Source organism: Aegilops tauschii, chromosome 2, assembly GCF_002575655.3.
Source record: "Aegilops tauschii subsp. strangulata cultivar AL8/78 chromosome 2, Aet v6.0, whole genome shotgun sequence".
Taxonomy (NCBI): domain Eukaryota; kingdom Viridiplantae; phylum Streptophyta; class Magnoliopsida; order Poales; family Poaceae; genus Aegilops; species Aegilops tauschii.
Window position 1 is genome coordinate 566,924,426 of NC_053036.3, and position 13,375 is coordinate 566,937,800.

The 13,375-nt window shown below is 42.4% G+C and overlaps 1 protein-coding gene across 1 annotated transcript; it reads right to left on the bottom strand.

Moving 5' to 3' along the window:
- Window positions 1–2,857: 2,857 nt before the first annotated feature.
- On the bottom strand, window positions 2,858–4,118 carry LOC109743986 (uncharacterized). The gene is made up of 2 exons (XM_020303082.4): window positions 3,860–4,118; window positions 2,858–3,447 (listed from the first exon to the last, which is right to left on the bottom strand). Exons 1-2 carry the CDS (start codon window positions 4,016–4,018, stop codon window positions 2,980–2,982), a joined length of 627 nt encoding a protein of 208 aa, XP_020158671.1. The 5' UTR covers window positions 4,019–4,118; the 3' UTR covers window positions 2,858–2,979.
- Between the last annotated feature and the right edge of the window lie 9,257 nt (window positions 4,119–13,375).

Here is a 13,375-nt window from a genome sequence, read left to right on the forward strand (position 1 = left end):
TTTGACGTCCATCTGCCATATCTCATAATCATAGTATGCGGCAATTGCTAACATGATTCGGACGGACTTCAGCTTCGCTACGGGTGAGAAAGTCTCATCTAGTCAACCCCTTGAACTTGTCGATAACCCTTAGCGACAAGTCGAGCTTTGTAGATGGTCACATTACCATCCGCGTTCGTCTTCTTCTTAAAGATCCATTTATTTTCTATGGCTCGCTGCTCATTGGGCAAGTCAGTCAAAGTCCATACTTCGTTTTCATACATGGATCCTATCTCGGATTTCATGGCTTCTAGCCATTTGTCGGAATCCAGGCCCGCCATCGCTTCTTCATAGTTCGAAGGTTCACCGTTGTCTAACAACATGATTTTCAGGACAGGGTTGCCGTACCACTCTGGTGCGGAACGTGTCCTTGTGGACCTACGAAGTTCAGTAACTTGATCCGAAGCTTCATGATCATCATCATTAACTTCCTCCCCAGTCGGTGTAGGCACCACGGGAACATTTTCCCGCGCTGCGCTACTTTCCGGTTCGGAAGGGGTGACTATCACCTCATCAAGTTCCACTTTCCTCCCACTCAATTCTTTCGAGAGAAACTCCTTCTCCAGAAAGGACCCGTTCTTGGCAACGAAGATCTTGCCTTCGGATCTGAGGTAGAAGGTATACCCAATAGTTTCCTTAGGGTATCCTATGAAGATGCATTTTTCCGACTTGGGTTCGAGCTTTTCAGGTTGAAGTTTCTTGACATAAGCATCGCATCCCCAAACTTTTAGAAACGACAGCTTAGGTTTCTTCCCAAACCATAATTCATACGGTGTCGTCTCAACGGATTTCGACGGAGCCCTATTTAAAGTGAATGCGGCAGTCTCTAAAGCATAACCCCAAAATAAGAGCGGTAAATCGGTAAGAGACATCATAGATCGCACCATATCCAATAGAGTGCGATTACGACGTTCAGACACACCATTTCTCTGAGGTGTTCCAGGCGGCGTGAGTTGTGAAACTATTCCACATTTCCTTAAGTGTGCACCAAACTCGTGACTTAAGTATTCTCCACCACGATCTGATCGTAAGAATTTTATTCTCCTGTCACGTTGATTCTCAACCTCACTCTGAAACTCCTTGAACTTTTCAAAGGTTTCAGACTTGTGTTTCATTAGGTAGACATACCCATATCTACTTAAGTCATCAGTGAGAGTAAGAACATAACGATATCCTCCGCGAGCCTCAACACTCATTGGACCGCACACATCGGTATGTATGATTTCCAATAAGTTGGTTGCTCGCTCCATTGTTCCGGAGAACGGAGTCTTGGTCATCTTACCCATAAGGCATGGTTCGCACGTGTCAAATGATTCGTAATCAAGAGACTCCAAAAGTCCATCTGCATGGAGCTTCTTCATGCGCTTGACACCAATGTGACCAAGGCGGCAGTGCCACAAGTATGTGGGACTATCGTTATCAACTTTACATCTTTTGGTATTCACACTATGAACATGTGTAACATCACGTTCGAGATTCATCAAAAATAAACCATTGACCAGCGGGGCATGACCATAAAACATATCTCTCAAATAAATAGAACAACCATTATTCTCGGATTTAAATGAGTAGCCATCTCGAATTAAACGAGATCCAGATACAATGTTCATACTCAAAGCGCACTAAATAACAATTATTGAGGTTTAAAACTAATCCCGTGGGTAGATGCAGAGGTAGCGTGCCGACGTTGCCTAAACTAAGAACATCATCAGTGCAATGCCTTCCATAAACTAATTGTTACTGCTGATCCAAGGAGTATGAACTAAATGATTACAACAACTTGAGTGCAAGGTAAAGCTTCTTGAATTTCGTTCTTTGGGCTTGCGTCTCGGCGATTTGGACTTGCATCTCGTTGATTTGGACTTTCTCATGTGCGTCTATCAACGCATCTACTCTCTCACTAATGATAGTAGTAGCCTATCATTTGTTTTACATAAAACTTTACAAGACCAACCCATATCTATGTACTGCAAGCAAATCATGTTTGTGTGTGCAATGTAGCGAGGAACGAGATTCGAATACCAAATTGCAAGCATAAAATGATCTATGTTATACATCGCTTTTATGGCCTCTGCGAGCAAAAAAGTTCCAATTAAGATTCCCAGGTGTGTGCAAAGTTTCTTAAACAATAGGGCACTTGCAGCCGCAAAGGAGCGGGCGGGGGGGGGGGGGGGGGGGGGGGAGGGGCCAGCCTGATTTGGGAGGCATCGCCGCCGGTGTTATGAAGGTGGAGGTGGTGATGCAACAAATCATTCATTAGAGTATAGGTACGCAAGGACAGGGAGCTCATGGCCAAGCCAACTTGGATCTCTACCATGGCGGCGATGCATCGTCAGCCGGCAGGGCTCCTTCCCAGTGGAGGATCTAGGACCCAGGCCCCCAGGGCCTAGCCCAGGGCATGAGGCCCAAATTCGTTGTGTTCTGTAGCTACCCCTGCTCCTTCCGTTTCCCCAACCAATTGACGACTTGAAAAACTTGAGGGAGACTTGTATGAGATATCACATTTTGGTGATCATGAGATCAATCCTAAAAATGTATATTTAGACATTCGAAAAATATGATATTATTTGACACCATTCATGTGAGGTATGTCTACAACTCCGGAAAAAATCAGCTCAAAACTCGATGTACATTTTGAGATTCAAAAAAGATAAATTTGAATGTGAATAGTGGCAGCTTTGGATGAATAGTACTTTGACACTATTCACATGAGTTTTTGTCTTTTTTTTTCTATTAATGGAAGTCGAATTATGAGCTGAATTTTTTTTTTAGGTTGAACATCAAACATTGATGTATGTCTACAAAGGGTTTGAGAATGTTTAAACATGTATCTTTTAAAATCGATCTCATTGATCTCAGCTAAAGTGAGATCTCACAAGTCTTCCCCTGAAAAACTTTTCCAAAAAGAAAAAAAATCATTTGTCTTTCATCTTTTCTTGTTCACTCGGTCTCATCGGCGTCAGCATTCAGGTCAATCCTGGGCTTCTTCCCACTGCTGTGGGCAGCGGGCTTACTAGGCAGCGGCGGCACCTTCGATGCGCACCGCGGGCACCAGGGGTCGGCCTCGGCGATGAGCACGTACGTGAAGCAGGACGGGCACGCACACGCACGCATGGTTGGGTTCGCGGCGGGCGACGCCATGCTTGAAGGCGGCGAGCGGCTGCGCTTTCCCAGCGACGAGGACGAGGATGAGGCGGACGCCAACGAGGAGGACGACGTGTCCGGCGAGGTGGCGGACCGCGCGGCGGAGGCGCGCTCTAGGGCGTAGCGGACCATGTCGAGGGTGCAGAACGGAGAGGAGGTGGTGGTGACGGCGGCTGCGGTGGATGCCGTGGAAGGGAGGTTGAGGTCCTGGCGGCCGTCTTGGGCGGTCTGGTGGCGATGAGGAGTCAAGAACGTCTTGCCGGACTGCACAAAAACAATTTTTTTTTCACCTTGTTAAGTAATCTGTATGATGAACAAAGAACTCTGTAATCCCAGTGCAACAGAAACAAAATTTTATGGCTGCATGCATCGACTGATGCAGAGGCCGGAGGTAATCCTCCTTTTCAAAAAAAAAGAAACAAAATTTTGATCATCATGCTGTTAGACCGATCAAAGAACATGAATTTGATCTGCGGATATAGTCTAACCTAAGTAGCAAATTATATAGTTCTCCGGAATTTCATCTCGGACAGGAACCACACAAGAGCGAATTAATTAAACACCAAACATGCACGCACGCAGGTGTAACTACCCACACGAAGAAACAAACAAACCATCTAGTGATCGGAAGAACAGAGGAGCAGATCGAAACAGTAATGCTAGGAGGGAGACTCACCAGTAGGTCGAGCCGTCTCTCCCGGCCGGCGGGCACCTTGACCTCCAGGTCGACGACCTCGTCCTCCCCGCCGGCGTGGCCGCCCCACCCGCCGAGCAGATCCATGGTCACCATCTCCGGTGCCTTCCCCGCGCCGGCCCTACCCTTCCCCGCTGGCATTCTCCTCTTCCCTTTCTCGGCTGTCCTCTGCTTCCTCTTTTCTGTGTTTGTTTGTCGTTCTGCCGAGAGAAGACGAGATGACAGATCGGTGGGGTGTTTGGCAGTGCGTGGTGGGGCGTCCCTATATATACCGTGAAGCCGCCGGCGCTACCGACACGTAGGGCCCACGTGCCAGCGAGCGTGGCCATTAAGGATCATATATTAATTGCCATCGTTGGGAAATGGTTGGAAGATTATTAATCCAATTAACTGCTGGAAACAAATTTGGGGTCGCTGACGTGTTTAATCCACTCGAATCGAAGAGCCGGGATTTGAATTCGTTTCCGTTTAAAAAGTAGTCATTTACTCACTCCTCCCATTAGTACATGAATGGGCTGAATTTAAATCGTGGAAGAACCCTTGGGCTGCCGCTGCAATATCATGCTGGATTTTTTATTTTAATTTTGCAAAATATCATGCTGGATTTATGTGCATTGATCCACATTCCATTTATTTGTTTGCCATTTTATTGTTCATCTAGAAAACAGATGCAAAGTATCCACCCATCCATATTTTAGTTCGCAATTGAACATTGCCGTGTGATATAATTCGTATATAATTAATAAAAGAGATTTTTATGGAGGAAAATTGATTGATATATTTATATTGGATTATATCGCAACGATTAATGTCTAAACGATTCTGGAGTACTATATGACGCGGTGCAGAAAAGAGTACTATATATTTATATTGGATTAAATCGTAACGATTAATGTCTAATCGATTCTAGGGTACTATATTACGTGGTGCAAAAAAAAGCCAAACTCGAGGATACTGCATCTGGAGTACTATATGTTTATATTGGATTAAATCGCAACGATTAATGTCTAATTGATTTTGGAGTACTATATGATGCGGGGCAGAAATAAAAACAAACTCGGGGATACAATCATCCCCGAGTCGACATTTAAAATAGTTGAGAGACACTGCCGAGCCTCATGCTTTGAACTCAGGCGGGCTAGGGGTAGACAGGCTCTGCTAGCCGCTCGATCTTTGCTCTGTTCTCGTTGTGATGCAAAATATCGGGAGTTTTTTGTCCCCCCAGGAGATGGTGAGATGGTTCTCGCCATGAAAATTGTAAGCTGGAATTGCCATGGTCTTGGCACGGATGTGGAAATTCCTTTGCTCATGGATGTTCAATAGCAATTGAAGTCTGAACTAACCTTCATGACTAAGATGTGACTCGATTAAGACTGGGCTTCTATAATCCATCTGAATTAGGATTTAATTTCATTTTTCAAGGGTAGTGATGGTTGTAGCGCCAATCTTGTGTTAATGTGGAACATGAATGATAGTTATTTTGTAGTATATTGGCAAAATTTAAGGATGTTATTATTTTGATGATAATGTTCAACTTGGCGATTCACTAGGTTCTAGCATGAGAAGGGAGGCAATATTGGGCTAGCAGTTATAATGCAAGCATTCAGAGATTGCTTGTGATTGTGGTCTTGATCACATGGGTTACATTGGGACTCATTTATGTGGAGAACATGAGAGATCCCAGAAAGGCTAGACATTGAGCGTTTGGGCCTCATCTATTCTAGTCAATTCCAGAAAGTGTGAGTGCCATGTCGTTTCTTCTCTTGATATTCACCTCGGTATGGAACTTAGTCGGACTTGACACATAGGACTAACAACCTGTCCTCTACATTTGTTCATGGGCACCCTCTTCTCTGGCTCCTGCCAAATCTGGAATATGTGAGATGGTTCTCGCCATAAAAACTATAAGCTGAAGTGTCATGGTTATGGCATGGATGTGGAAATTACTTGATCTTGGATGTTTGATATCATTTGAGGCATCATAAAACATATGAAGGATTAACCACTCCTCCATTTCATGATTGGGGCAGTTTCTTTTAGCTCCTTTCATTCTATCCCATGCAAGCACTAGTTGCTCACGTTCCTCTTACTTGGAACCTGTAAGCCGAGAACGTAATTGCATATTTTTTGCAGGTGGACAATACTTCGATAAAAATTTACTACAATAAGTATCCCAAGAAGTAATAAAGCCATTCCTTAGCTTTTCCTCTCAAAGAGAAAAGAAATAAGCGAAGTTTCAGAGCATTTTGATTATAATCCTTTATGTGTGTCATGTTGCACAATTCAGTAAAATTATGTAAATGCATACCTGCATCTTCAAAAGCATAGCCTCCAAATTGGTCCTCTTGAACCATGGAAACTAGGTTCGGTTTAATCTCGTATTCTGCAGTTGCAACATCAGGTTGTGCTATTGGTTCACGCATGAAATTGTTGATAGGAGTAGCAAAACTTCCAAGATTACGAGCCATAGTAACTTTTTGGATTTTTCAACTAACAAGATTTGCAACAAAATAAAACTTAAAATAAAACTGAAAATGTATAAATAAAAACAGAAAATTAACTTTAAAAAAACTCTAAACACAAAGACTAAGAATACTAAACTCCTCCCCGGCAACGGCGCCAGAAAAGGGCTTGATATCTCTTTTTTATTGATCCAGTATTGGAACAAGAAAGGGTATCACGCACCTATTTTCCCAGAGGTGACCCTGGGTATCGAACCCACGAGAGGAAGACTCCATTGAAGCGATGGTCTCTAGCAAGCTTTTGCTAAAGTGTTACAGTTTTTGACCAGATTAGAAAGCAAATAGTGATTCAAACACTTATAACAAAAAGAAGGTACGGGGATGAGGTCTTAATGCTTACAGCCATGTATTGGTGTTGGGCTAAAAATGATATTAATTTGTGCTCGGGAAGTCACCCATCAAGAGGTGCTTGCTTCGTATCGAAGTGGGGGATGTGTCCAAATTACATCTTGACCAGCTCGAGTCCTGCATCAAGAATCAGTTGTCCTACTGAAGGCCCTATCCGTCTCGCGGGGTTGCCCCAATAATTAAGATAATAACATAAGACAAAAGCTTTGGGCGTTTAATAACCACATCTCATGAATCCCCAAGGATATGATCCATGTTACCCTACTAAACCTTGCTGTCACCAGTGTCCGGTATAACACTTCATGGTCCCCTTGCTCCTAGCTTCACCGGTGCTTGATCTCCATGATCCTTGGTACCTGCAGGGATGAAGATCTCGGACAAGACAAGAGATACTTCACGAAACAATTTTATTTCGCACATAAGAGATGTTGTGTCAAAGACTTCCATTGATCCCTTCACCAAAACCCGAGGTTGGAAGGCTCATGCCCCACCCCATACCTTACCGAACTACTCACACATGGATAATAGACCGCGAGAAGAAATCATTGAAAAACACATCTTGAGATTGATTGATTGCAATATGTCTTACAATGGATGCCTTGTGTGATGCACGATTATAAGTATGAACTAGATAAGAGAGGGCTATGCTGGTGGAGATAGCAATGAAGGTGAAAATGGCGGCGGCTAGGGTTTGTGCATGAAGATGATGATGAATATGTTGTGGCTGTGCTCGACGCTCCCTTTCTCCTCGTTCTGCTGACATTTCGATGGGGTCCCCTTAATAAAAGTTGTTCAGGTGGACAACCTGCCTCGATTTCCATGCTAAACGACCGCTCAAGCGAGTGGGTGCAGTCGCATGTAACGCCGTCTTTTGGTCTAGCGGCCTTCTAACGCCTCCTAGTGACTTATTTCTTCTTCATTTTCCTTCCTTTCCTTTCTCCCACGTGATTTCTTCACCTTTTAGCCCATTTCCCGTGGAAAAAATATTAAAGAGAGGAGTTTTGAAATCGTTTGCATTCATTAGTCATTAGTGGCAATATCGGAGCAAATATCTCTCTTTCGATGAAATACCTTGGTTTAAACAATGTTGAAATGAGTGTAAAAATATCACTTATCATCCGGCTATAGATGCTCTAACATGCTTCCACACCCCGTAAACAATGATGCACTCCCACCTTTCCAGTTCATGTGCAAACTACTCCCCCACTCGGCATGTGCCTTAGTTGTTGAGATTATTGAGAAACGCCAAACAAATTGGAAAGGAGGGAGTAGATGATTAGGTTGTTCGGAATATAATGTGAACTCGAGAACAAGAATAAATAAATAAATAAATAAATATTTGGCCAGATAGTTTTAGTGAGGAGCTTATCTTGTTTTCACAATGACACGTGGATCATACAAAAGAAGGAAACTGAATGGCCAGTGACAGGCGCCGGTCAGCCAGCCCAAACATTCGGCTGGTCGCCTGCGGGCCATTAAGTCTGGCCCCACGCAGAACCCCCAGACCATAGGATCACCCTTGCATGAAAAACGGATTGTGGATTTGGTCGTCCTTTTCCTCACGCCCGAGAACTCTCCGCACCTTTCCGTGGTCAACTCACTTCCTGCACGCATCTCTAGCGCATCCCCACACCTCCTCACCTCTTCGCCCGCTGCCGTTGTCGCCACTGTCACCGCTCGGCCCCTCGTCGTCGCTGTCACCGCCGCACCGGTCGCATTGCGTCGTCTCCCCCTCCCCGGGTACGTAGCACCTGCAACCATGGTTCCGGCAAAAGATCGATACGGCCCCAGCAAATCTTATGGAGGTTGTAGCATTTGGAGCCTTCGGTTCCATGGTTCCATCTCAACGTGTGTTGCTTGTGTCATCTGGCGCCTTTGGTTGCAACTAGTTGTTGTGGTCACCATGGTCACAACATCTAGCGGTTGTGGTCACCGTGGTTCCAACATCTGCGAAACACGGTTCCAGCATCTAGCAAGTGCGGCTGCAGCACACCGGCAGGCCAGTCGTCACGGTTCCAACATCTGGAAAACACCATTCCAGCATTTTGTAAATACGGTTCTAGCATCCCTGTCATTAGGGGGTTGCGTTGCAGCTCCACCTGTCCACGGTTGCAGCTCCCCCATCCAGGTTGCAGCATGTCACGCCGGTGGCCATGTCTCTCCTTGCCATAGCTTTGCAGCACGGCCGCTCGTTCGTTGTAGAAGAAATGGGTGGCAATTGTAGCACGGTCCACCGGAGCACGCGACGAGCATTGTGGTGCACATAGGAGGACGTCGGTGGTGGGTGCCACACCGCCATGGCATCACCGTGTGGAGATGGTTGTCCACTTGCCGGTGTTTGAAAACCCCAATTTAAACAATAACCTCCAATGGTCGTCGTCGTACGATACGTCCATTTTGCATCATGATTTCCTACTATTATTAATAATGTTTTTATACATAATAATGCTTTTGGGAGTGATGCGGCTTGAATTGCGTCGGCATTTCCCCAAAGAGGAAGGGATGATGCAGCACAGCTACGGAGGTATTACCCTCGATGATGAGACCAAGGTTATTGATCCAGTAGGAGAACCACGCAACACTACGTGAACGGTACCTGCACAGAAAGAACAAATACTTGCAACCCGACGAAAAAGTGGGGTTGTCGATCCCTCCCGGATAAAATTGTAGTATATTGGATAAATAGATCTCGCGGGAACGCGAGATAAAATAAATAACACAAAAATTGCAGCAAGGTATTTTTGGGTTTTTGGATTAATAGATCTGAAAATAAATCAAATAAAAATAAATCTCGAAGGCAGATATGATAAATAAGAGACCTGGGGGCCGTAGATTTCACTAGTGGCTTCTCTCTAGAAAAATAGCATACGGCGGGTAAACAAATTACTGTTGGGCAATTGATAGAACTTCAAATAATTATGACAATATACAGGCAATGATCATTATATAGGCATCACGTCCAAGATTAGTAGACCGACTCCTAACTGCATCTACTACTATTAGTCCACACATCGACTGCTATCCATCATGCATCTAGTGTATTAAGTTCATGGAGAAACGGAGTAATGTAATAAGAACGATGACATGATGTAGACAAGATCTATTCATGTAGGAATAGACCCCATCTTGTTATCCTTAATAGCAACGATACATACGTGTCATTTCCCCTTCTGTCACTGGGATTGAGGACCGTAAGATCGAACCCATCACAAAGCACCTCTTCCTATGGCAAGAAAAATCGATCTAGTTGGCCTAACTAAACCAAAGATTCGAAGAAGAAATACGAGGCTATAAGTAATCATGCATATAAGAGATCAAAACTCAAATAACTTTCATGGATAAAAATAGATCTGATCATAAACTCAAAGTTCATCGGATCCCGACAAACACACCGCAAAAAGAGTTACATCAAGTAGATCTCCAAGAGACCATTGTATTGAGAATCAAGAGAGAGAGAGAGAGAGAGAGAGAGAGAGAGAGGAAGCCATCTAGCTACTAACTACGGACCCGTAGGTCTGCAATGAACTACTCACGCATCATTAGAGAGGCACCAATGAGGATGATGAACCCCTCCGTGATGGTGTCTAGATTGGATCTATGGTTTCTGAAACTTGCGGTAGCTGGAACTGTGTTTCATCGACTCCCCTAGGGTTTTTGGAATATTGGGGTATTTATAGAGCAAAGAGGCGGTGCGGGAGGTCACCGAGGTGCGCCCAGGTGGGTTGTGCCCACCTCGGGGCAACCCTCTGGTACTTCTTTGGCCCATCATGTGTCTTCTGGCCCAGAAAAATTCTCCAAAAAGTTTTGCTGCGTTTGGACTCCGTTTGGTATTGATTTTCTGCGAAGTAAAAAACAAGCAAAAAACAACAACTGGCACTGTTCACTATGTCAATAGGTTAGTCCCAAAAAATAATATAAAGTTGCTATAAAATGATTGTAAAACATCCAAGGTTGATAATATAACAGCATGGAACAATAAAAACTATAGATACGTTGGGGACGTATCAGCATCCCCATGCTTAATTCTTGCTCGTCCTTGAGTAGGTAAATGATAAAAACAGAATTTTTGATGTGGAATGCTACCTAACATGTTTATCACATATTCTTTTCTTTGTAGCATGGACATTTGGACTTTTATATGATTCAAAGCAATAGTCTAGTTTTGACATGAAGATTCCAATACTCAAGCATATCAACAAGCAACCATGTCCTTCAAAATATCAACACTAAAGCAAGTTATCCCTAGCCCATTATGCTCACTCATTGATCCATTCATGAAACACACTCACATATTAGCTACACCCAATGTTCAAGTACGATCATAGTGCCCCTTAGTTGGTGCTTTATAAGAGAATATGGAGACTCAAGTAATTTTTTTTTGCATAAAGTAAAATAGAAAGGCCCTTCGAAGAGGGAAGTAGGGATTTGTAGAGGTGCCAGAGCTCAAATCGAATAAGATAGACATAAAAACATTTTGGGTGACATGCTTTTACTGTCAACGAAAACGATCGAGTAGTTCCCAATACTTTCCATGCTAGCTATATTATAGGCGGTTCCCAAACAGAAAATAAAGTTTATTCCTTTTTCCACCATACTTTCACATTCCACGGCTAACCGAATCCACGAGTGCCGTCCATACCAACACTTACTAAGGAATTTATTATTTGACAACATAAAGTAAATTCATTTTTCATTTCGGGACTGGGCATCCCTAATACCATTGTCGTACTCTCGTGCAATGACAAGTGAATAAACACTCATCTTGAAAATAACGCATCTAGCATGGAAAAATATCAGCCATCCCCTACCATTTCATCAGCGGTACGAGCACACAAAAAGGAAATTTATTTTGAAGATTAGATATGGCACATACAAATTTTCTTAGAACGGCAAAAGAATACTGCATATAGGTAGGTATAGTGGACTCATATGGTAAAACTGGTTTAAGGATTTTGGATGCACGAGTAGTAATCATAATTAGTGCAAGTGAAGGCTAGCAAAAGATTGAGAAGCATCCAAACAAGAAACAAAAAATCTCATAAGCGAGCATTAAGCATAACTAACACCGAATAATGCACCATAAGTAGGATGTAATTTCATTGCATAACTACTGACTTTCGTACTTGCATAGGGAATCACAAACCTTAACATCAATATTCATACTAAAGCATAACTACTCATCAACATGACTCACATATTATATCATCATATCGCAAAACTATTACAAAGAATCAAGTTTATTTTGTCCAAAGATCTTCATGAAAGTTTTTATTATATCCTTCTTGAATATCTATCACTTTGGGACTAATTTCATATGTTGCTTTTGATAGCTCAAACAAATCTAAGTGAAGAACATGAGCATAAAAAATCTTCTCTCAAAATAATTTAAGTGAAGCATGAGAGAATTTCTTAAAATATTTACTAACTCTCAAATAAATCTAAGTGAAGCACGAGAGAATTTCTTCAAAAATACTAAAGTACACCATGCTCAAAAAGATATAAGTGAAGCACTAGAGCAATTCCATAGCTGAAAAGATTTAAGTGAAGCACAGAGAGCAATTCTAACAAATCATAGAATAATTTTGGCTCTCTCAAATAGATGTGTCCAGCAAGGGTAGATGACACAAAATAAAAAGCAAAACAAGCAAAGACTCATATCGTACAAGATGCTCCAAGCAAAACTCATGATATGTGATGAATAAAAATATAGCTCCAAGTGAAATACCGGTGGTCGTTAGAAGAAAGAGCGGATGCCACTCAGGCATCCCCAAGCTTAGTTGCTTTCTTCTCTTATAGATAATTGCTTGGCATGACATGTAAATCCCCAAGCTTAGGCTCTTCTTACTCCTTATTCGTTCATCTATCGCGATCTTACCCAAAACTTGTAAACTTCAATCACACAAAACTCAATAAAACCTTTGTGAGATCCGTTAGTATAGCAAAGCAAATCACTACTCTTAGTACTGTTGCAAACCCATTCATATTTTATTTTTGCATTATATCTACTGTATTGCAACTTTACTATAGCTTATACCCTCCAATACAAACCATAGATTCCTCGAAATAAGCACACAACGCAAAGAAAATAGAATCTGTCAGAAACAGAACAGTCTGTAGTAATCTGAAAACTCCGAATACTTCTGTAATCCAAAAATTCTAGGAAATTAGGACAATGTAAGCAATTTGTATACCAATCTCATGCAAGAATTCAGAATTTTATAACTCTTCTGTGAATTTCAAAAATTGTTTTACTGGACAAAAAAGTTTCTGTTTTTCAACAAGATCAAATCAACTATCACCCAACGTGATCCCAAAGGCTTTACTTGGCACAAACACTAATTAAAACATAAAAAACACAATCATAACAGTGGAATAATTTTGCAAACACTCAAGAACAGAAATAAAAAGATAAAAATAAATTTATTCATTGGGTTGGCTCCCAACAAGCGCTATCGTTTTACGCCCCTAGCTAGGCATAATGCAAAGATCTAAGTATTGTCATCTTTAGTTCTAGTCCATAAGATGCCCTCATGATCGATTAATATGATGGCTTAATTCTTATTCTAGGGAAGTGTTCCATACCCTTCCTTAATGGAAATTGAAATTTAATATTACCTTCTTTCATATC